This window comes from Orcinus orca, chromosome 2, assembly GCF_937001465.1.
Source record: "Orcinus orca chromosome 2, mOrcOrc1.1, whole genome shotgun sequence".
Lineage (NCBI taxonomy): Eukaryota > Metazoa > Chordata > Mammalia > Artiodactyla > Delphinidae > Orcinus > Orcinus orca.
In genome coordinates, this window is record NC_064560.1 from 125,458,426 (window position 1) to 125,482,873 (window position 24,448).

Here is a 24,448-nt window from a genome sequence, read left to right on the forward strand (position 1 = left end):
GCGGGGGGTGCGATAGGGCCCGAGTCACAATTACTGCCAGCCCTATCCCGCAATTCACTCCGCGTACAGACCTCCGGGCCAGGAGGAAAACCGCGCCTCTCCCACTCCTCTCGTTTAATTAAGAGGCGTTTCCTAACGATCTCATCTGGACAATCCGAAGGCTGCCGAATGTCATCTCCCGGCGTTTCCCATAGCCCTCTCACCCCCCTTCCTGCCCTCCAGTCCCCTCCCCACCCCGGAGGCTGCCCCCCTCACCTGTGTGCACTCGCAGGTGCACTTTGAGGTGATGCGCTGAGCGGAATGATTTTCCACAAAAGGGGCAGTCCTTGCCGCTGGCCCCCCGGCCCCCTTCAGGCCGGGCCCCTCCAACTAAGAGCCCATTCTCTTCTGCAATACACACATTAAAAGAAGTCAGAGGGACCCTTTGCCCTAACCCTATTAGGGCCATGTGTCCCCATACCCACCCACAGGATTGCTTCCCCTCCCAGCCCGGAAGGAAACAGAATGTTTGCAGGAACCTGAGAGGTCTGATTTGCTGTGAGTGGACATGTACCCTCAAAAGGTTGTAAAGTCTCCAGGGGAGGAAAATTGAGAAATAAGAAAATTCTTAAAAATAAGAAATAAGAAACTGCCCTCCTGTGCCCTCCTGTCCCCTCCTTTTTAAAAAGGAGGGGACAGGAGGGCAGTGGTGGCGTCAGAGTGCACCCAGGATGCCGAAATCCTCAGAGAAAGGAGACCCTTACGTACCCTGCGTGGCGCTGGACCTCGCCGGGGCCCCCGCAGCAGTCGCAGAGTTCCCTGGGCCCTCGCCTGGGCGTGGGGGCAGTGAAGCCAGAGGGCCCACCGCCCTGCTCCGGGCCCAGGTCTCTTCCTCTGCCTCCACCACCTCCTCTTCCTCGTCTGGCTCCTCCGCGCGGTGCCGGCGAGCCCGGCCTGGGAGAGCAGAGGGCAGTGGGCGGAAGCCTCCAAAGCTGCGGCCAGCCCCAGGCTCAGCGCCCTCACCATTGGGCCGGGCCTCGCCGGCTCGCAGACTCAGGTATCCCAGGAGGCTCGGCGGCTCACGGCGCTCAGCCGGGGTGGGCGCCGGGGCCAAGAGGAGCGCGGGGCCCAGAGGCTCATAGGCCAGCAGGCCCAGATCAGGAGGCTGGGGGGCCCGGGCAGGCCCAGAACCAGGCCCCGGGGCACGCAGTGGGCCCAGCTTGCTGGCGTGCACCTTCATGTGGTTCTTAAGGAACCAGGGCTCCTTGAAGCAGCGGCCACAAACAGGACATGCATGATCGAAGGAGGCCTTATGCTTGCGCATGTGGCCCTTGAGAAACCAGGACTGCGTAAAGCTCTGGCCACACACTTGACAGCGGAACTCCGGAGGCGCGGGGGGCTCCTCGGGAGCAGCAGGCGCGGAGACGGGGGTTGCCTCACGTTCAGGCTCCGGCTCGGGCTCAGGGACGGATCTGGGTTCAGGCTGGGGTGGAGGCTGAGGCTGGGGTGCAGCCGAGGTTGCCGCCAGGGGCCGCTCAGGAGCTCCATGGGCCGTCAGGCTGTGGTGCAGCAGCTCCTCCTCCTGGCTGGAGCCGAAACTGCACAGGCCGCACTTCCAGGGCCTGTGCAGAATGTGCAGGTGGCGTTCGCGCTCCGCCGCGGTGCGAAACTTGCCTTTGCAGAAGGGGCAACGGAAGGCGGACGACGAAGGAGCCTGGGACCGCGCCAGGCCCTCAGTGGCAGGGGTGGCCTGCAGGCCCCCTGAGCTCCGGGGTCTCCCCAGCCGCGCTTCCCGCAGTAGCGCGCGCTCCTCCAACTCCAGCAACAGGCGCGCGGCGGGGCTTCGCGGGCGCTCAGGCTGGTGCGTGCGCAGGTGCGAGCGCAGCAGGGCCCGCTGCGCAGCACGGTGGCCGCAGTGCGGGCACTGGAAGGCCTGGGCGCCTGGGTGCGCCCGTAGGTGCAAAGCCAGGATAGAGTTGAAGCGGAAGCGCTTCCCGCATACAGGGCAGGGGAAGCGCCGTTCGCCTGTGCGACTCTCAGACCAGCCCACTGCTCCCATCCCCGGAGACCCGGCGCTTACGCCTGGCCCGTTGGAGTAGCGCTGCAGATCCAGTTCGCCGTCGAAGGCCGGTGGCGACGGCGCTAGGTGGCCGCCCGGGGCGCGGGGACGTGAGCCCTGTGGAGAAAGATGTGAGTAGAGCAAAAGTTGGAGAAGGGAGAGCTGTGGGGAAAGCAAGGGCATGGAGAGCCAGAGGAACCCGAGGGAGGGTGGGTCAGGGCCTGAACCACGAACACCGGGTGCCCCTCCCACTCACCTTGGGGAGGCTGGGGGATGAATGGGAATTGAGCTGTTAGGGCCACGAAAACAACTTCTGATAATGGGAGGCCAGACAGAGAAAGAGAGGTAGGGAGGGGAGGAAGTATAGTTGCTGGTACTCATAGGTTCAGGCCAGAGCTTCACTCACCTCCATGGACCCCCTTCACATTCTTTGGTTCTGAGGAGTGCAGGGAAGAGGAGGAGGAAAAGCTGCTAGTGAAGGCAACAGGTGCTGAAGAGCTAAAGCAAGAGAGACAGATTTGGAGGAAGAGGTGAGCCCTGATTTTCAGCAGTGGGAAGAGTCACCCCGAACCCCAGACTCTTAGCACTCTGAAACCTATCCCTTCTCCTTCCTTCCATCCTGAGACAGGAGGGGGCTGCTGTCTTCAAAACTTGTACTTCTTTATTTGCCCTCAAGTCTCCCTGATAACCCAGATTTCTTCCCCCAAATTATTCATATTAAATGCCTTGTCCAGAACAACCACTACCACCACCAAGTCGCCCCCCCAACTTCCTCTCCACCCTCGTGGTGGAGAAGACCATCACAGTATACCCTTCTCTCATTTAGGTTGGGCTGTGCAGCTTGAAGAGCAAATGGGGTGGGCTTGCCATGCTCCCCAGTTATCCAAGTGGGACCAGTTGCTCTCAGACCGCTAACTGACCAGCCAGCCAAACATTCTTCCAGGCTCCATAGTTCTTCCTTCTGCCTTTACCCTGTCTTTCTGTCTTTCCCCCTCTTTCTTCCTCCCTCCGCCTGGATTCCTGATCCATTCATTTCCATTCATTACAGAGACTCATTCATGCATGGGAGAGAAACACCTCCCAGCAGCAGAGAGTCTGGAGACAGACAGAGGGGGAGGGGCATGAAGGGGGAGAGAGCCAGAGGGAGAGGGAATGAAGAGAGTTGGGGGAGGAGTGGAAGTTAAGGGGCGCTGCTGGCTTTGGGAAGGGGTTAAAAACTGCAAATACCGGATAGGATTCATCCCCTTGTTTCAAACCTTGGAGCCTGCAGTTTGATGGGGCATCTCAGCCCCTTTGTCCAGGGCTGTTCCAAAGCAGGCTTTCCTCCTCTCTGCAGGGGAGAGGCTCCCTCACACAAGAGGAGGATTACACAGGCTCTGAGCTCAAGAGGCTGGAGTGAGGGACGGGGGGCGGGGCTGGGCCATCTGCACAGATAGGGGCTCAGCACATACTCTGAGCTGGAAAGGGTTAAAGTTCTCCAGGCTAAAATTCTCTGGGCCTGGGATGTACAGAGCTCCAGTTCTGAGGATGAAGAGCAGTGAGAGGAAGAGGACTTGGTGGCCAGTGGGGGGGGGGGGCGGAATCTCCTGATTCTAAGCTGCAGAGGAGGTTAGCATTAGGACTTAGGAGCAACCCCAGAATTAAGATTCATGGAAATAGGCCTAGGAGAATGGACCAGAAATCATCCAGTCTACCTTTCTTACTTACATACAGAATTGTATCTGGTCAAGGCTAGACAAATGTGGGCCTAACCTTTTTTTTTTTTTTTTATTGCCTGAGACAAAGAATATTTGAGATATAAAGAACTTCCTTACAATAGGCATTGTGAAACTGAAATCGGTTACTGAGAAAGAAAAGGACTCAGCATTACTTTGCTTAAGGATCTTTAATAGAAGAGAACTGAGCCAGGAGTCAGCCCTGCAACGAGAAAAGGCTCTGGAGATCCAAGGCTTCTTTAATTTTTGACATTTAGTAGATAGGATAAGACTCTATGAAGGGGCAGGTACCTGTTACATTTGGAATCTGCATTGTGGGAATTTTATTAAGAGATTAATTAACAAAATGCCTTTGTCCAAGGATCAGTAAACAACCTCCAGCACCACTTTTAATATCTGTATTTCTGTAGCTCCAAATTAAGGCATCCACCCTCACTTTCTGGATCCTCCAAATAAGCCCCTTTACTGAGACCAAGAGCCTAGCCAAGTTCGCTGAGTAGTATAATGAAAGGTGAATTAGAGTACGACTGAGGGGTGCAAGACTACTGTGGGCCCAGTCAGACCATTAATAGCCCCTGCAATCCTCAGTAAATCACTTAACCTCCTGGTTTACTCATCTGTAAAATAAGAGGGTTGGACTAATTTATACTGATGGTCCCTTCCAGTTCAAAAGTTTTGTGGTTCTGAGTCACAGGACTCTTCTGGACCCCAGAGAGATGCTGAAACAAATGGTCATTCCTTCAGTACCATGGAGAGTGCAGTGGGCTACCAGAGGAGCCACTTTGGCCACCTCCGTACCATAGAGCAATGAAGTACTAGAGGGGCCACCTTTGCCATTTTAGCACCACAGATAAGGCACTGAGAAAAGCCTATCTCTTTCCTATCTGGAAACCATAGAGGGGGAAAAAAAATAGTGGTACCAGAGGGATTATTTTGGCCTTTTGGATGTCACTGAAAATAGACAGATATAATAGAAAATAGATGTAACTAGAAGAATTTTAATTAGCTATAAGGAGTATTCTGACAGTTACAGTTTGTACATCCTGGAATGAGTTACTGAGGCATCGTATTTGGGTCCATCACATTCTGTTGCTCTCCTGGGGATTCCCGGAACATCCTGGTGTACAGCCAATCTGGTATATTCAGAGGAAGCAGATGGTGGGGGAGGAGGGGGGAGGCTGGGAATACTGCATGGTCATAGCTGACTAACCTATGGGCACATACTCTGATTCTGAGAAGATTCTAGGGCCCCTAAAACTGCCTATAGGATAGTAAACAAAATACCTCACGGGAGGCTGACCTCATACCCAAGGCAAGTAGAGTAGGAATTGGGCAAAAGCTTCCTCCCCCAAAACAAAACAAAAACAAAAAACCTGCTTTGCACATAGCAGTTTCCAAGATGGAAATCCAGTGATATACAAGAAGGCCCAAACTGAAGCTGAATTCCCAAGAAGGGAAAGTTTCCCCAGAGGGTGGCCTCAAATCAACAAAACCACTGAGACCCTCCTAGGCCCAGTCAAGATCTCCTGAATCATCTCCTCACCAAATGGGGTCCCAAGAACCTGATCCCATGAGTTTTTCTCAATAGGAGAAAGCACTGACAGAGCCCCAGATTTTATGAACTGACTTGGGACCTAGATTATGCATGTATTGCCTGTGGGCAATAGTCAGAGTTTTCTATAGTCATGCCAATTTCTATAGTCAGGCCTAAACACCATCCATGACACTTAGCCAGACAGTAGCGCTGACCTACTTTCCACCCCCACAGGGAATCAAGGGTTATCTTACCCTTATTTGGGTTCTATAGGGATACAGGGCCAGGGATAGGGATCCAAAATCTTTCGAAAGCAACAGGCCAATTCCTTTTATGTGCTAGGAGAGCTGGTGTGGACCATCAAACCTTACTGAGTAGGGAAGGATGGAAGGGTTGGTGAGAAGACTCTTAGAAACAACTGGGACAAGTACATAGAAGCATCTGCTGACTGGAGGACCATGAAGATGGTCCCTCAAGCTTTGTGGTTCAAAAGTTTTTAGGGTCAAAGTGTAAGGGGCAAGTGTTCAGGACTTGAAGTATATTTGTGACTAGGTCTCCACCTCTGGTCATTTCTAATATTGTACTTGATGTTTTTCCCTCTGAGAATCCTTATACCTTCCAAGTCCCCTAACAATCAATTAACGCTGCACTAGATGGAGTTAAAAGGAAAGGGAACTCCTTAGGTGGTCTAGAGTCAAGACCACCTTTATCACACAGACATGCCAGTAGTTCACTTTTATGGTCTCCTCTCCATGGCCCTCTGAACCTCATTGCTCAGGTGGCTCCCCCAAACTGACCCCACAGCATAGCTTGCCCACCTTTTAGATTGAGTTCTTGGGAAAGACTCCTTCCCTCCATCCTCACTGCCCTGAGTTGGGGTTACAGACCTCAGTCATGGGTTTCAAATGTACAGCATGAGGTGAGAGGAAGGTACACCTGCTCACCTACAGCCACCCCACCATGGAGAATCTTATCCCAGGGGCATGTCCCAACTTGACCCCTCTTCTGAAAGTTCTGGAACACCTGGATTTGGGGGAGGGGGCATGTAGCCAGCCCTAAGCCCCTTTAGCTGGAGCTGACCCTAGAAAGGTCAGAGTCTTGGCACCCATATGAACCTCGGTTCTCAGATTAGGGGGTGGGGAGTGGGTAGGAGAGCCTCTGGGAAAATCTCCCTCCCAGAAGTAGATTGGCAAGTAGGGCAAGACCTTTCATCCTGTGCAAGAGGTTCTTCCAGCAGCACCCCAGACCCCTCCCGGGGAAGATAAACCAGAAGGATGATGGGGGACAGGGTCGGGAGACTGGGAGGCCAGGGCTCAGCTACCCGGGCCGGGAGAACAAAAGCTGAGTTGCAGCCGCCTCCGCCGCTGCCGCCGGCCGAGCTCTTTGTGACACTTTGTTTGGGACGCAGAGAGGGAAGCACCCCCCATCCTCTCCCCTCCCCCACCCCCCGCTCCCGGAGAGTTTGGGTCCCTTCCCCCTCCTCCATCAGCCCTACCTGGGCCGGGGGGCACTCATCCACTCTGGCTCCCAGCTCTGCCGCCCCGCACCCCCAGGCCCCTCGCGCCCTGCCTTCGGGCCCCTACAAAGACGCCCGCCCCCCCGCCCCCGCTGGCCTTTCCCCTTTGGTGTCCGCTTTCCCGGCTCCCCCACCTGCCCCCCCTCCCTCGAGGCCCCCCTAGCTCTCCAGGCTTCCGTGGCCGCCGCCCCCACCCCGCCCCCCCAGGAGCTCTGGGCGAAGTTTGCTTGGGGCCGAGCCGGCGCCCCTCCCCCGCCCCCGCCCCCTGCACCTGCTCCGAGCCGGGAGCGCGTAACGGCCCCCCCCTCCGGGAGGGGGGGCGGGGGCCGGGGGCGGGGGCCGGGTGGCGGAGGGGGGGCCGGGAGTGGGGGGAGCGGCTACTCACGAGCCCCGGGCGGGCGGCGGCGGAGCGGGCGGCGGCGGCGGCGGCGGCGGCGGCGGGCGGCGGGCCGGCGGCGCGGGCGTCAGCGTTACGTGGGGCCGGGGGAGATGCGCCGGGCCCCGGCCCCCCCGCCCCCGGCCCGGCCCCCGCCCCCTCCCCGGTCCCCCGCCCCCGGCCCTGGCCCGCATTGTGTGCGGCGGGAGGCGGCCCGGCCATTAGCATGCGGGGGGCGGCGCGGCGGGGCTGGGAGCCGCGCGGGAGCGAGAGCGGGAGCGGGGCTCTGGCTCCGGGGACAGGGAGCTGGGGACCCCGGGAGCCGCGAGAGGCGGCCGCCAGGGGCGGGGTGCGGGCCGTTTGGAGACTGGGGGCGCTGTCGGAGGGAAGGAGGGAGGGAGCGGGGGTGGGGCGCACGGATGATTCCAACAGGAGACTGGAAGAGATTTTGAAAGGTCATCTCGTCCTTCCCCCAGCCTCCAAGCGGACTGCCCCTCCCACCCTAAACCCGGACATACCAGGGAAGGAGCTGGCTCTGCCGCTCTTTCTGCCCCAACATGCACAGACTCGGGAAGTTCTTCCTGGGGTTTTATCTCAAAGCCTCTCCCTTACAATTTCTGTCTCTCTTTTGGGGGAGGAGGAGGGGCGATTATAGAGATAGTTAATGTCTGCCGTATAAGAAACATTATTAAAGTTACTCTCCGGTCCTTTCTCTTCTTGATAAACAATTCCTGCTCCTTCCTCTCGAATTCTATTTTTCCATTCCTTAAGTCACTTTAATGGCTCTTCAATACAACAAATATTTACTGAGTGTTTACTAAGTACCAGGCACCAATGCTCAGCGCCGTGGGGGATGAACACATGAGGGGAATGTAGTACCCTCCCTGGAGGAGATTGTAATCCAGACAGGGACTACAAATTTGTAAGTAGGATACTTAGATTTAATCAATATTTACCGAATGCCTGTCCACATATTTAATAGTATATAATCTTTCTAATAACACTGTGAAATATAATTGGTCTGCATTTACAGGTAAGGGAAATGAGGCTAAAAGAGTCGCTTTCCACTGGCCTACCAGCTCAGGGATACTGAGCCCAACATCTCACATTCTATCAGGCCATTGCCACAAAATAAAATTAATGTACATAAGGATCGAGGAGGGGGTAGACACACAACAGCTCTCAGGGTCCCTTTAAATGTGATTTCCACTCCCCAGGAAAGAAGAGTGGGCACAGTGTTCCAGTGAGTGTTGGCCCAGCACTGAGCAGGGCAGAAGTGGCTTACAAAGGCCACTTGCCTCCCAGGACCCTGCCTCCTGGTACTAACTCCTGGGGGTCTTCTGGCTCAGTCGTCTTCTGTCATCAATAATAATAATAATAGCCACTAACATTTATTGAGCATGTATGTGCCAGGTGCTGGACTGAGTTGGTTCATATGCATTTTCTCTTTTAATACTTAAGGCAATCTCTTGAGATTGGTATTCCCTTTATTGATAAGGAAACAGCGAGATTAAGTACCTTGCCCAAGGTCACCCAGGTAGATCTGGGCTTTGAACATAGGTCTCATTGCCCCCAGACCTCAGGCTCTGCACCAAGATGGACTTTTCCTATTTTTGATGTACAGAATATATATTTGGGCTCATGTGATTCTGCTTATTGTATGAATAAATGACCCCAGCTTAGCTTCTGAATAAGCCCTGTAGTATATGAGGTACATCAGTATGACCTCATCAGCACCATTAATGGTTATTATGCACCTACCCTGAGTCAACAACCCTTCACAGTCATATTATTATCCCCCTTTTAATCACTCAGTTTCAACAAACTGAGGTTCAAATTGGTAGAATAATGTATCCAAGGCCACACAGGTCGGAAAGTGGCAGAGCTTGCCTGACTGCAAGGCAACTTCTGTCCCTCAAAAATATTAATTGTTGCAATAGTGTCCTTCCCAAAACTGACCATTTAAGGACCATCTTCTATACATGTCTAGCTGCAGGTTATCACTGAGTCAAAAGCAATCCCTACTATAAATAGAGCTCTCCATCCACTTAGTCAGTGTCCGATCCAGAGTAAATCCTTCAAGAAAGGAATGAGAGAGGAGAAACTGTCCAGAAAGTGAGAGACAGGAAGCCAGGTCTTGGCTGGTCTTGGGACAAATCTTCAAGCAGTAATGATGGGACTAATTCAGAGGGTAATGTGGGATTTCCCTAGGGAACAGCAAGTAATTTGAGGAGAAAGCCCCCTAAAAAAAGGAGAAAGATTAGATGGAAATGGGGGAGAAATTGGGGCCCAGGGTGGTAGTGTCCATGTATAAGGTGAGTGGATGAGGTGAGTGATCAGAAGAGGAACCCACGATGGGCAGAGATGGGGTCAGTAGGAAACAGGAACAGAATGAGTTAGGGCTGGGTGTCTTGTGGAGTGAACTGAGGCTGGTATCTACCCAGCACCACTCCCTGGATCCTGAGGCCCTCATAGGGACCTTTGCCCCACCACACCCCAGCCCTGATAGCCTGTCTCTGCCAGGACAACTTTGTCTTCTGCTCTGAGCTACCAGGCCCTACCAGGAGCTCCAGGGCCAGCTGGGACCCATCCCTTTGGAGCAGCTGCTTCAGACTAGGTAAGTGTGAGGCCCTGAGCCTCAACTCCCTGGATATTGGAAGCAGGCAGAGGGACAGCTGAAAGAGATGTTGCTGTATGTCCTGTCTCCTGATAGGTGCCATAATGAATTTTTCCCAGGCTAGGAAGCACTGAGCTCTAGTGGTCAAGGGAGCCATGGAGGAGAGAGCTGGTCAGCGAGAGCAAGACAGACCCAGCCTTCAAGACCGACCCAGCCTTCGTCTGGAAAAGCTACAGCACTGGGCCAGGCACAGGCAGAGTGGGCACCTCTTGGTGCTGGCGGTGAGGCCAGGCTGCCCCACCCCAACTTGTACCCCAGTTCAATTCCACCCATGTTTAGTGAGCACCTATCATCTGTCTGAAATTGTGCTAGGCTCTGAGTGGGAGGCGGGTGGAGGAAACAGAATAAACAATGCAAGACCCTTAATCTCCAAGTAGCTTCCATCATGTGGGGAAAACACATAGTTGAGTAACTGAACTATGACATGAGGCAGAAAAAATTAAATGATATCCCCTTCTTTTATGGCTCTTGGTTGACTACTCTCCACCACTTGGGAGGAAGGAAGGGAATCCCTAACAGTTCTCCTCCAACTACCCTGCACCCGGCCTCCAGGTGAGCCAGCTATGGCTGGCAGTGGCTGTGGTGCCCTTTGCTATCTCAGTTGCCTGCCTGAACTCTGCTTGTCACATGGCCACAGCACTGCCACTTGGGCCTGGCGTAATGGTAAGAACTACCATACGGGAGGGTGGAAAGAAGGTCCTGGGGGCCCCTCCCTAATGGGCCAGAGCTCACCACTTGCCTTTCTCATCATTCAGGGTCTCCTCACTGGGATTGTAACCCTTGAGCTGCGCAGAGCACCCCGTCTCTGGAAGGTGAGAGGGGAAGAGAATGCAGTACTATTCTCCCACCCCCTAAAACACACACACACCTCAGCCCAGGAAGTGGATTTCTAACTGTTAACTGTGTTAGTTATCTGCCCGTGACTGGTCTAAAAGACTGAGGAGGGAAACAAGAAAGTTAGAGGGCTGATGGTCCCGTTTGGAGGTGGAAGAATAGGAGCTGTTTTTTTTTTTTTTTTGGGTTACGCGGGCCTCTCACTGTTGTGGCCTCTCCCGTTGCGGAGCACAGGCTCCGGACGTGCAGGACCGGGGCACAAACCCGTGTTCCCTGCATCGGCAGGCGGACTCTCGACCACTGCGCCACCAGGGAAGCCCAGGAGCTGAGTTTTGTTTTCAGCTAGGCTACAGGTGGGGCTTGGGGTTGCAGTGAGTCCCCTAGGCTGGGCAGGGCTGAATTAACTCACTGGCAGGTGCACGCCATGATGCTGTTCAACACCTTCAATCTGATCTTGGGCTTCATCGCGTTGGTGGTCGAAGTGGCGAAGACAGCCTTGATGTCTGCCCCAACTGTCCCCTCCCAGGTACAAGTGAATAAAGGAGAATGTGGGGGGATGAGGAGGCCAGAGGAGGGGAAAGGGCAGGGGCAAATAGGTGCAGGGTCCCCTGCAGCACACCCTCAGCCCTATCTACCTACAGCTAGCCGGTTTGCTGGTGCTGGAGCTCAGTGCTGAGGCCTTCACCCTAGGCGGAGTGCTGGTCTCAGCATACTCCCTGTTCCTGCTGAGCCAGAGGAAGCCAGGATGCTGCTGGAGCCAGAATCTGCACTACCAGGAGCTGCAGGAGGTACTGAGGGCAGGGAGGAAGCAGCTAGCTAGCAGTTCATTTTTTCACTGGCTATCCTGGTCGATGGTACTTAAGGGAAAACAATGGGGCAGCCCGGAAAGGAAGGGGTCCTAAACTGAAACTGGTTGGTTTTCTGGCTTTGGACATTTCTCCCCTAGTGGTGGGTAAGAGTGAATCGGGTATCTAAATGGGGCTAGAAATGTGGGAGAGCATTAGAAATCTGCGTAAATATTGGAAGGGCTATGGGAACACGAGAAAAAAAAAAATGCGAGAGGAGGAAGCTGCATCTGTCTGGGATTCCTCATTTCTCACCCTTATAGTTTGCTTGCTTCACACCTGTCTTGTTTTCAGGGTCTCTCAGAATTAGAGGAAGTTCCTGATTTGGAGACTGGTCCCACGGTGGCTAGCAGAGCAAACAGAACAAATGAGTGAGCTGGCAAGAGGAAGCAGACAGGTGTTGCTTTCCTACCCGGCGGGAGCATTCTCCAGACCCTCCTGCACCCCATTCCACCGAACTCAAACTAGATGGAGTCCCCTGAGACCTACTTGAAGTCTGGTGGAGTGCCTTCAATCTTCATTCACACTAGGCCCCTTTCTTTTTCCTCCCCTGCTGCGGAAAGCAATACCTAGACCGAGTTTTAAACCACCTCACCGCCCTGAAAATCTGCCCGCCTGCAGGATATCCTTAAACCAACTTTCAGCTAGACCCATTTTCTCCCTTCTATCCTCACCCTCCTTCCCCACTGCCTCCCCATCCTGCTTCACATATGCCTCATTTCACTGTTTCCAAGATTTCCACCTTTCACAATCCCATCCACTAAAAACCCGTACACGCCCACTCTCTGAAATCAATTCACAACGGGTGCTTTCGTTCTCTCGCTTCGATCCGGTTCCTTTCTACTCTAGCGGAGACTACAAATCCCAGGATGCCCAGCTACCCTGTGGCCCGCTGGGAAATAAAGAACCTTCCCTCCGCGGTAGGGGCGCTGTGCATCGGCTAAGTGACGCGAAACCCTGGAAGTCGGGGCTTAGCTGAGAGTTTCTTCGGACGCGACCACTGGCCCAGCGTGCAGGGAGGAGCCGGACGGGCTATGCTGCGCGGGGGCGCCACCACCCCAACCTCGGTAACGGAGAGCTGATTGTGGGTCTACATTCCTACATCCGGCAGCTTCGGAGACGGGCAGGGGCTGAGGGCTGGCCGTCGGCAGAGCTAGGGTTTCCCAGATGCTGTCGCCGTGCCCCCTCCCACAGTGCCCAGGTGCAAAGTCCTGAGACTTGGAGCGCGCGCGAGAAAGGGGTTGGAGATGATGAGTCAGAAGCCCAGAGCACTTCTCATCCCCCTCCCCCGGGGCCTACGCGCCTGAGGAGGACGGACTGGCTGGGCAGACGGGTGGACTGGGCAGGAAGAGGGAGGGACACGGCGACCCGACCTAAGGTTTCCCGCCTCTTGCGAGCACGCCGGTGTAAAGAGCCCGCGTTGCCGCCACCCTTTCTCTCCAAGGTGGGAGCGGGATTGCGCAGACTCAGCCTCTCGGCAGACCAGCCGACCTTTGATCCCAGCTGCGGGGCGGTTGCTGAAGTTCTGGTTTTGCTCAAACCCCACCGTTTATGATCTTTGCAAGTGTGCAAGGATGGCAGGCTCAGGTGGGCTTGAGAAAAGCCCAGGAAAACGGGGGCACCCTGTAGCACCAGCCCGACAGCTTACTAGCGGCTAGAAAAACTAGAAGTTGACCAGAGCTGCAGTACTAAGAGAACTCACCCCAAATTCACATAGTGCCCAGGATGGGTGTGCGCCTCACACTCATTTTTGTTCCCACTTGAGAAGGCTTCTTTCCCTAGAGAATGCTGCTTCTCCGGGCTTAGCCAAGCCCAGGCACCAGTGAGGAAAGAGCGCAGCCTGGCTGCGTTGCCCTGACATTGCAGTGGCGCCAGCGGCAGCTCCTTTCTGTTTGCGACACCTTGGGTAATAGTCGCCCTATGACAAGATTGTGTGACTATTAGTGGGTGGGGACAGTTCTGGGATTAGGCTCTGGAATGGTGAAAACAAGATCTGGGCCTCCCCCTTCTCCTCCTCCCAGTCTAAATGCCAGAATAATGGAGAGCTCATCTGTGAAGGACTCAGAATGCTTTCTTCAAAATCAGAAGGTGGTGGTAGCTGAGGAAGCTGGGGGTAAAAATCAATTCATTCTCACTGTCTTCCACTTAGGAGCAACAGCTTTTAGTGATATGATCAGATGTCTAGAAATTGCATTTTAGTTCTTGGAGAAGTTCAGTCACCACGCAGATGAACCTTGTATCAGGTTAGGCTAGGTTATGCTGTGGTAACAATGCCAAAATCTCAGTGGCCTAAAACTGCAAAGGTAACTCTCACACTACATGTCTAGGGTAGTCTGGCAGGCTGCTCTGCTCCTTGTAGGTGATTCAGGTAACCAAGCCCATGGAGTGCCACCATTTTGAGATCCTATCGTGTAACCATGAGACCAATACCCCCTATCCCCACCCCCTTCCCCAGTTGTGAAGTAAGCATGAAGAATTGTTCATGGGCTCTTAAATGCTTCTGCCTCAAAGGGATACATATCACTTCCACACACACTTCATGGGCCAAAGCAAGTCATACAGTCGCACGCAATTTCAGGATGGTTAGAAGGGCGATCTCTTCATATGCCTGGAAGGGGAGTAGAAATACTTCATTAAAAGAAGGGGAGGTAGTAATTTGCAATGATTCTTGAACAGCTTAGCAGTTGGAATTCATCCATTCCAGCAGTTATGCCCATATCTACTTCTTTGGTTTTGTTCCATGAACCACTAAAATGAAGTTCTTTTTTATTTATTTATTTATTTTTGTTTGTGTTGGGTCTTTGTTGCTACGTGGGGGGCTTTTTCTAGCTGGGGTGAGCAAGGGCTACTCTTTGTTGTGGTGCACGGGCTTCTCATTGCAGTGGCTTCTCTTGTTGCAGAGCACGGGCTCTAGGCACATGGGCTTCAGTAGTTGTGGCACGCGGGCTCTAGAGCGCAGGCTCAGTAGTTGTGGCACACGGGCTTAGTTGCTCCGCAGCATGTGGGATCTTCCCGGGCCAGGGCTCGAACCCGTTTCCCCTGCATTGGCAGGCGGATTCTTAACCACTGCGCCACCAGGGAAGCCCCTAAAATGAAGTTCTTAATAGAAATTTTCCTCCCAGAATAATAATGGGAGTCAGGAAATCTAGACTCTGGTTTTGATGTGTAAATTTGGGCAAGTCAGACCTCTCTGAACTACATTTTGCTTAAATGGAGATTATAATATTTACCCTCTCTATCTTACTGGAGTACCAAGGCTCAAATAAAATCACACATGAAAAAATACTTTAAAACTATAAAGCACTTCAGAGGTTGAAAGTAAATTGCCTATAGGGACGAGAAGTGGTGTAAATGAGTGAAGCAGATTAGGTATGAGTTAATAGGGAGTGGTGGGAACTATGGCAAACTAGAGAGCCCACATTCTGTTTAAAGACTAACTGCACTCATCTCTACCCTATTGCCATGTGGGACTGTGGGCTTGGTATTGCCATTGTTCCAATTTTCCTATAAAAGTCAGAAACTCTGACTTTTTAAATGTGAAATCTTCTGATTTTAAAATGTTGATAACTGATTTTTTAAAAATTGAGGACCAGATTTGGCCTATAGTCCTTCAGTTATTGTCTCTCCATTATACAAACATACGGTAGAAATTCAGGTTTTAGATATGCAATATGGTTCTTGTAGCCCTTGAGACCTGTTCTGAAATTCAAGAGTCTTGGAGAGGCTTAACATTAGGTTCTTAAAACCTTTTTTTATCATATCCCTCTCATATTGGTTCTCAGGGAGGGGGCATTTTGCCCCCAGGGGTTATTTGGTAGTTTTTGGTAGTGACAGCTTTGGGGGGAGGAGGAATATATAACCAAAGGAGCATTAGGTGATAAGTTGGAAGATCAGAGATTTAGCCCCAGTACTACTGATCCCCCTTTCCTGTGCGTTATCCTCTGCCAACTGCAAGTGAAGACTGTGTGAGACTTGGCCTGTGGGCCTCATTATGCCCACCCCCCATCCCACCCAACACTGCCTATTGCCAGAGTCCCTAGCTGCTCCATGAAAGCATTCTGCTTTGCTGCAATGCTGCCCAGCAACCTCTGTATCTGCCCCTTCATCAGTTTGGCAGCCTCTGTGAAAGTCACTGGTATTTTACTTGAATTGCTGCCCATTGGAACTTCACAAAAAGAAGTGACTGTGACAAGGTTCCTGCTGACGTCAGTTTTTAAAGGCCTTGACCCCTATCCGTGCTTTAAGCATTGGAGAAATATGTGGCTTCATATGCAGCTGAATTCCGTGGTGGTTGGGAAATTCTCCATGTTGATGAATTTTACCCTCATTTCTTTGAAATTCAGTAATGTATTCTGGCCTCGAATACATGATTATAGACAAGTGACCTTTCCCCAATGAAATATCTGCTTTTGCAGATGGTTCAGGTTTTGTGTCCTGGGCTGTGTCCTCTGCTGCCATCTCGTGGCCTCTTTGCTGCCCCGGTCGAGGTCTCACAAAGGGCCTTCCCGCAAGGTAATGGCGTGTGTCATCGGCTTAGTTGGAGAAGGAGTTTCTGCGCATTGCGGGGCGTGCTCCCAAATCCCTCCCCTGCTGTGAATCCACCTGGGCGGCCACACATGCCGCTTGGTGCGTCTCGAGTAGGCTGGAGGCGCAGGGCCCTTCCGGGTCATTCTCAGCCCCTTGGGCCTCTATGTGTTATGCAATCCTGGACTCCAGCCACGAAATCAGTACACTCAACTATCCAGGAGTAATCGGAGCTGACCTCGCCTGCTTGGCCTGATGAATGCCCCGCAGCCTCTTGCCACTCGCCATCCGGGGCTGGGATATTCTTTATCTTAGTGAAAAGAGATGATTACCCCGTCAGGTTTCTGGATTTCGTTTTCTTGTCTAGGCCCGTTTTGGGTTGCTTTGTGTACATGCGCTTCATTCTTGAATTGCCCAGCGGTGCTGCCTCAATTTCGATGTTTGATTGCTGGATTGAGCAGGACGGTGGCAGTGTGTCACTGTTAGGCAGTGTCTCCTATAAATATGACAGGATCTGAGCACTGTAGTGATCAGAGGTCCATCTCCAGGGCACAGGGAATCTAGGAGACTGCCCTAATAGCTGGGTTACTGGTGACTGAGCAGTGAGTGACTCATGCAGGAGGAAAGGCAGGAAAATTTTATTTGGTGCTAATTTTTTTTCATTATAATAATGTGTTTAAAACCTTCCAATTGTTAAAGTAAACGTGTAGAACTGTCCCTTAGTTGTTAACCCCACCTGTATGCTTTACACATGTTTGGCTTCTTCTGTAGAGCCCTGACTCTACCAGGCCCCCCTTATCCCTAACCCCAGAATTGGAGGAGGAAGGGGAAGAGGAAGAGGAAGGAAGAGAGGAGGAGGAGGGGGAGGAGAAACCGCTGCCTTTAGTGTTTGTTTTAATCTGCTTTTCCCTGTATAAAAATTCGGGGGGGGGGCGGGGCTTCCCTGGTGGCGCAGCGGTTGAGAGTCCGCCTGCCGATGCAGGGGACACGGGTTCGTGCCCCGCTCCGGGAAGATCCCACATGCCGCAGAGCGGCTGGGCCTGTGAGCCATGGCCGCTGAGCCTGCGCGTCCGGAGCCTGTGCTCCGCAACGGGAGAGGCCACAACAGTGAGAGGCCCCTGTACCGCAAAAAAAAAAAAAAAAAAAAAAAATTCAGGGGGAAGGGCCTCCTTGTATGGCCTCCGCCATTTCTTAGGCTACTAAAACTGGTGTGCATAGCCGCTCTTTAAAATTCAGATGCCGCTTACTTAATGAGAGTTGTCTTCTGTTTCTCTTGTTTTTCCTTCTTTGCATACATTTTTTCAGCCATATTTATATTTTGTGTTGCATGTTATTCTTGATTCTACTTATCATCTGAATCTTTGGTTTATTTTTCTTATCAGAAACTTTTCCTGTGTTCTGTCCAGAGGGAATGAGTCGTCTTTGTTGATTCTTGTTTGTTTTTCCTTGCCTTTATAAAGTTTTCTTGTTTATAATATTTTTCCACAAGTCCAAGCTCCCCAGATATGATTTAATTTGTTTTGCTTCTTAATAATTATGTGCTCACTTTATAAGGAAGATGCTCGCTTTATAAGGAAAATGCTTTGCACCCACTCTTATGCTTTAGGTAAAGTGAGAGGACTCAAAGTCATGGCATAAGAGAAACAGGATTGATGTCTTTGTAAATCTCAAAAATAATTATGAGGAAGAGAAGCTGTTCTTTGTGAACCTAAGAAGTGAAGCTGGATCCAATGGTTATGTATTATAGAGAGGCCAGTTTTAGACCAAAAAAGAGAAACTGAACACCTTTCAAAAGATGAGCTGCTTTGAAGTTAGGCTGTCAACCTCTGGGTCTGTTTGAGGTGTTTCGTGCAATGCGCTTCTGCACAGATAGGTTGTTGAAGCAAGTTTTCAAATATCACCTGAATGGTTGGAATAGATAACCTTTAATTTCTCCTCCAACACTAAGATTTGGTTTCTCAGCAGTGGTGGTGTTTTTTTAGTAGACCCATCCATACTCTCTAATCTGAATGACCGGTGCTGGGCGAAAGTGTAAAGTATTCCTCTAGTCCCTAGAACAGAGTTTATCAACTGTGGCACTACTGACATTTGGGTCAGATAATTCTTTGTTGTGGAAGGCTGTCCCTTGCATTGTAGGATGTTTAGCAGCATCCCCGGCTTCTAACCACTAAATAAATACCAGTAGCACTCCTCCCCTTAAATGTGACAACTAAAAATCTCTCCAGACATTGCCAAATATCCCTTGGGGAGCAAAACTGCCCCCCCATAGGGCATGAAAACCAATGCCCTAGAGAGATATGATCAGAAAGATTTCAAGAACTTAGTGTTTAACTTCTCCAAGATTCTTATATTTAAAAAGAACCTACAAAGACCTGCAAGAACCATATTGCACACTCAAAACCTTAAATCTTCTCTTTGTGCCCCCACTCTCCCTTCTGGATTTTCCGTCATTTTTTTTTAAATAAATTTATTTATTTTTTGTTTATTTTTGGCTGCATTGGGTCTACATTGCTGCACACAGGCTTTCTCTAGTTGCGGCGAGCGGGGGCTACTCTTCATTGTGGTGTGCAGGCTCCTCATTGTGGTGGCTTCTCTTGTTGCAGAGCACGGGCTCTGTTGCAGAGCCCTGGTCCCGGAAGATACCGCATGCTGCAGAGCAACTAAGCCCGTGAGCCACAACTACTGATCCTGCGTGCCACAAGTACTGAAGCCTAGGCACGCAGGCTCGGTAGTTGTGGTGCACAGGCTTAGTTGCCCCGCGGCATGTGGGATCTTCCCAGGCCAGGGATCGAACCCGTGTCCCCTGCATTGGCAGGCGGATGCTTAACTGCTGCACTACCAGGGAAGCCCCTGAATTTTCCATCTTAACTGGTGTTATCACTTGGTCATATAAGCTGAATGCTAAACTCTTTCTCATTTCCTGTAGCCAAATGCTCACCACACTCTATAGATTTTCTTCCTGCTCTTGAATCAGTCTTCTCCTCATCACCACCATCCTTGCCCTAGTTCAGGCCCCCACCACTTGTCACCTACTACAGAAAAAGCTTCCTAAATAGTTTCTGTGCTTCCAGGATCATCCTCCTGGAGGATCTTACACATAGCCACATAAACATGACCACATAGCTTCCCTGCTTAAAAGCTCTTCAGTCATCTCTGTCCTATAAGATCAGCTCCAAGCTTTTTTAAATGGTGCAATGATCCCTGTGATCTGGCCCCCGCTTTTGCAGTGTCATCTCTACATGCCCTCCCTTGCACTATACTCTTCAGTGACAGCAATCTGAGGAAGGTGGCATTGGTGTGCAGCCTTAAAATTTTGTTTTAATTATTAATTAATATGTATGAGAAACACTTCCACCCCATCTTTGAGCTTTACCCTCTCCCTCTTTTTTTTTCTTTTTGATTAGCCCAAGGATGATGATGATGACAGCAATGACTCAGTGATGGGCGGGGTGGGGGTCAGGGCTGTTTGTTGCTCACATTAATAAGAAGTCAGAACAATTAAAATACCAGTGATAAGTCAAAGCCATGTCATGTCAAAATAGCTAAGTCGGGCTTCCCTGGTGGCGCAGTGGTTGAGAGTCCGCCTGCTGATGCAGGGGGCGCGGGTTTGTGCCCCGGTCCGGGAGGATCCCACATGCCGCAGAGCGGCTGGGCCCGTGAGCCATGGCCGCTGGGCCTGCGCGTCCGGAGCCTGTGCTCCGCAGCGGGAGAGGCCACAGCAGTGAGAGGCCCGCGTACCGCCAAAAAAAAAAAAAATAGCTAAGTCAAAACATCTCACTTTGGCACATATGTTTCTTTCTTTTTTTTTTTTTTTGGACCTTTAGTAATATTTATTATTGCAATTACAAATAATGCTGCATTGAGCATTCCTATACATGCATCTTTTCATACATAGTATTATCAGCAGGTTCAATTCCTAGAAGTAGAATTCTTGGGTCAATGGCACATATGTTTCTTACTTCTATGCCTTATTCAAGCTGTTGTAACTAGTCCTAACCCCATATTGCTAACTGGTACTGTTTCTTTAAGACTCAGCTTAGTCTTCACCTACTTTGGGAAGCTTCCCTGACCTCTCCCATCACCACCAACACTGTACTCTTACAGTGCTCTACACACAGTTCTATACGTATTGTGAAGAGGATCAGAATTCACCACCCCAAAATGTGCCACATTGGCATGGGGATTGTTTTTATTGGGAGACAAATAAGAAGCAGCAAACTCAGAAATTGCTCTCTGCCTTCCCCCTATCTGAGTAAAAATGGGATGTAAATTTCCCTTTGTGAAGGTCTTCCCCGCCCTCTCTCATGGCAGGAGGAAGAAAAACGACCATTACACTGCAGACAGAGAGTCAGCACCATGAATGGGTCTATACAAACAAACCTTACTAAAATCACACTTACCTTCCATCACTTTCCCCTATATACTTACTTTCCTGCAATCTACGACCCCTAGGAGCCCAAAATGCTTTTCCTTTGTCTTGTCACTTCTCCACAATTTCTCACCCTTTGTTAAAATGGTATATAGGACTTTGCTGGTAGCACAGTGGTTAACACTCCACCTGCCAATGCAGGGGACACGGGTTTGAGCCCTGGTCCCGGAAGATACCGCATGCTGCAGAGCAACTAAGCCTGTGAGCCACAACTACTGAGCCTGTGTGCCACAAGTACTGAAGCTTGAGCACCTAGAGCCCATGCTCTTCAACAAGAGAAGCCACTGCAATGAGAAGCCCGCACACTGCAATGAAGAGTAGCCCCTGTGCAGCAATGAAGACCCAATGCAAAAAAAAAAACTTATATAATACCCTGTGTCTAATCACCCCCAAGCCTTCATTTCTTTTCTGTGAAGATCCTCTGTATACATAAAAATTGAAATATTAACATCAAGTGAAATGTGTATGCCTTTTCTCCTGTTAATTTGCCTTTTGTCAATTTAATTTGCAAGCACCAGCTACTAAACCAAAGAGGGTAGAGAAAAGTTTTTCCTTCCCCTACAATTGAAATTATCATTTATGTGCCCACCTTTGAAGAGAGAACCTTGTTTTCTTCATCTTTATAACCCGAGAACCTAGCTAAGTGAATGGCATAAGGAGACATTCAATACATGTTTACTGAATGAATGAATAAATTAAATCAGAAGGAGTCTACTCAACACAGAAACTCCTGTGCAACATTCTGATAGTCATTCAGTCTCTGCTAAAACATTAACAGTAATGGTGCTACTAGAGAAAATTACTCAAACATGGCAGCTGGTGCCACAAAAAATTCATGATCTCAAACTGCAACTAGATCCTAAAGGCAACCCCATAATACTACTATTGGCAGTTCTAAATTTCCACAGCTTCTACTTCAAGTTTTTTGTATTGTTTTGTTTTCAGTAGTTATTCTAAAGTGCATCTGGAAGAATAAACAAATGATAATGAAAGAAAAGGAAGGAAGGAAGGAAAGGAGAAAGAAGGAAGAACGGGCTTCTAACAAGAAGAGTAATAAGGTGAGACTTGGTCTATCAGTTATTAATGTGTATTATAAAGATGAAAAATTAAAACATTATGGTATTGACATCAGAATAGACAGATAGATGAATGGAATAGAATAGAGTCAAAAAAAGAGCTCAAGTATATACAAAGATTTAATATATTTTAGTAGCACTATTTCTTATCTGTCAGTTAATCATAAACTAATTTTTTTCAATAAGTGATGTTGGAATAACTGCATAACTATTTGCACTAAGTTACACTTCTATCATACTCCATGCACCAAAATAAATTCTAGACTTAAATGGAAAAAATCAAAACCATAAAAATATGAGAAGAAATATAGGTAATTATATAACCTGGGGCAGATGAGAACTTTTAGATATAACACTAATAGCAGAAACTAAAAAGAAAAAGATTGATTTTACATTAAAAATTTTAGGCTTTCTATAAAAAAAATTACAATAAAGATAAAGTTCAAATGTAAATTTAAGAAAGGAGGACTGAGAGTAACATATAGCTAAAAGATTGTTAGTATTAATATTGAATCTTTTCTTATAGAAAAACTGATAAAGACAAAACAGCCAGTTTACCAAATAAAGAAATTTAAATGGCCAATAAATCTATGAAAGATGATATATATTAATAGTAGTTAAATAAATACAATTTATTTATATTTTTGGCTGCACCTTGCAGCATGAGGGATCTTAGTTCCCCAACCAGAGATTGAACCTGTGCCCCCTGCAGTGGAAGCATGGAAACTTAACTACTGGACCACCAGAGAAGTACCTAAATAAATGCAATTTAAAACAGTAAGATGCTATTTTGTGCCAATCACATTGTTATTTTTAAATGCATAAAACCCATCACTGGTGAGTGTGCAAGGAAATAGGCACTTTCTTATACCTCTGGTAGGACGGTAAATTGGTACAACTGTAATGGAAAGCAATTTAACATCTTGTATATACAGGTTAAAAATTATCTACCCTTGGCCCAGCAATTCTGCATCTAGGAATTTTCTGCAGGAATACTTTTGGACATGTATAAGGAGTTACCTATTGAAATGTTCAGTACAGCATTAATTTTTCAAGTACAAGCAGTTCTAAATGTCTAACAATAAGGTAGTTGATCTTTAAAGTATAATAAATGTAGAGATTGAAATATTATACTATACTATACTGGCATAAAAAGACTAAAAGATGTCCATGGTATATTCCTAAGTGGAAAAAAAAAAAAAAAAGCACATTGCATCATTGCATCCAGTTAAAAAATGGCAAAAGTCTTGAATAGACATTTCTCCAAAAAATTTGCAAATGACCAAAAAACACATGAAAATGATGTGGCACATCATTAGTCATTAGGGAAATACAATTCAAAACCACAACAAGATACTACTTTACCACTTCACAGCTACTAGGAGAGCTATAAGAACAACAGCAACAAATGGAAAATGAAAAGTGTTGGCAAGGATGTGGAGAAATGGAACTCTCATGTATTGCTGGTAGGAGCGTAAATGCTGCTGTGGAAAATAGCTTGGCGATTCCTCAATAGGTGAAACATAGAATCGTCATATGAGCCAGCAATTCCGCTCCTAGGTATATACTAAATAGGTGTTCAAACAAAACATTACACATAAATGTTCATAGCAAAAAGATGGAAACAACTCAAATGTCCATCACCTGATAAATGGATAAACAAAATATGGTATATATCCATATAATGAAACACTTCTTATTCCACTATGTACAACATGGATGAACCTAGCAACTATGCTAAGTGAAAGAAGCCAGACACAAAAGGTCACATATTGTGTGATTCCATTTATCTGAAATATCCAGAATAGGCAAATCCATAGAAACAAAAAGCATTTTAGTGGTTGCCAGGGGCATGACTACTTAATGGCTATGAGGTTTCCTTTTGTGATGCTAAAAGTGTTCTGGAACTAGATATTGGTAATGATTGCACAGCACTGTAAATGTACTAAATGCCACCAAATTGTATATTTTAAAATAGTTAAAATGGTGAAATTTATATTATGTGAATTTTACCACAATACAAGAAGTGCATTACAAAACAGTAGGTATAGTTCGTTTTGTTTTTCTAGAAGTATATGCATAGGAAAAAAAGTGTAGAAGGGTAAATATCAAACTACTCTGGTCATCCATGGTTGTCATTTAGGACTAATGTTCTAACTTTTCTACAATAATCCTCAATTACTTGACTCCTTTTTAAAACATGCTATAGAATAATATTTAATGAAAGAGAGGAGCGTTCATCATGTAATGCCCTCCAAGTCCATTCATGTTGCTGCAAATGCAAAATTTCATTCTTTTTTTAAGGCTGAGTAGTATTCCACTGAACATTTATACCATTTCTTCTTATTTGTTCATCTGTTGATAGACACTTAGGTTGCTTCCACCTCTTGGCAACTGTGAATAATGCTGCATTGGGGTGCATCCAAACCAGTATATTTGAACAAAACCAATTTTATTGTAAAAACACACATATTGCATAGAACAAAAACCTACTGGAAGTATATATGCCAACATATTAATGGTTATATTTCAGGGGGTGATTATAGGTGAATTTTATTTACTTTTAAAAAATACATTTTCAAAATTCTTCCAGTGAATATGTGTGTGTGTGTGTATATATATATATATATATATATATATATATATAACCTCCACAATCTGGGTTTTAAATATTATTTTAAAGTTTTCCTGGAGGATACATGAGCATCGTGGTAGTGTGAGAAGCTCCCTTTGTCTCACCCCTTCAATTTACAACTAGTAAAACATCCCTAACTCAAGAAAATTTCCCTACCCAACACAGCAGAATGCTAGAGAGATCCACACATCTGCATGTGAAGGTGGGTGCATTGGAACACATAGAGGAGGCAGAAGTGGGGGGAACAGC

The 24,448-nt window shown here is 48.7% G+C and overlaps 2 protein-coding genes and 1 long non-coding RNA gene across 6 annotated transcripts in view; 1 reads left to right on the top strand and 2 right to left on the bottom strand.

The window, feature by feature from the left end:
- Positions 1–7,626, bottom strand: part of ZNF219 (zinc finger protein 219) — an 8,693-nt gene extending 1,067 nt beyond the window's left edge. The window contains exons 1-5 of one of the 4 annotated variants that reach the window (XM_049705483.1): positions 7,189–7,556; positions 2,445–2,536; positions 2,060–2,155; positions 748–1,653; positions 256–387 (exon numbers count right to left, since the gene is read on the bottom strand). In XM_049705483.1, the coding sequence (XP_049561440.1) occupies positions 256–387; positions 748–1,653; positions 2,060–2,155; positions 2,445–2,536; positions 7,189–7,373 (1,411 nt within the window). In that variant the 5' untranslated portion in view covers positions 7,374–7,556. Of the gene's footprint in view, positions 1–255; positions 388–747; positions 2,156–2,444; positions 6,704–7,188 lie in introns of those variants that run through there. The other 3 variants (XM_049705482.1, XM_049705484.1, XM_033435917.2) reach the window with 3 other exon arrangements.
- Positions 7,626–24,448, top strand: part of TMEM253 (transmembrane protein 253) — a 70,083-nt gene continuing 53,260 nt past the window's right edge. Inside the window, exons 1-8 of the mRNA XM_049705503.1 lie at positions 7,626–9,796; positions 9,916–10,077; positions 10,409–10,519; positions 10,612–10,668; positions 11,106–11,216; positions 11,332–11,478; positions 11,830–12,602; positions 21,434–21,546. Coding sequence (XP_049561460.1) covers positions 9,952–10,077; positions 10,409–10,519; positions 10,612–10,668; positions 11,106–11,216; positions 11,332–11,478; positions 11,830–11,910 — 633 coding nt within the window. The 5' untranslated portion in view covers positions 7,626–9,796; positions 9,916–9,951 and the 3' untranslated portion in view covers positions 11,911–12,602; positions 21,434–21,546. The remainder of the gene's footprint in view (positions 9,797–9,915; positions 10,078–10,408; positions 10,520–10,611; positions 10,669–11,105; positions 11,217–11,331; positions 11,479–11,829; positions 12,603–21,433; positions 21,547–24,448) is intronic.
- LOC125963403 (uncharacterized) lies at positions 10,578–11,881 on the bottom strand. The gene is made up of 3 exons (XR_007475346.1): positions 11,791–11,881; positions 11,100–11,481; positions 10,578–10,661 (listed from the first exon to the last, which is right to left on the bottom strand). It is a non-coding gene; the product is annotated as an uncharacterized LOC125963403 (long non-coding RNA).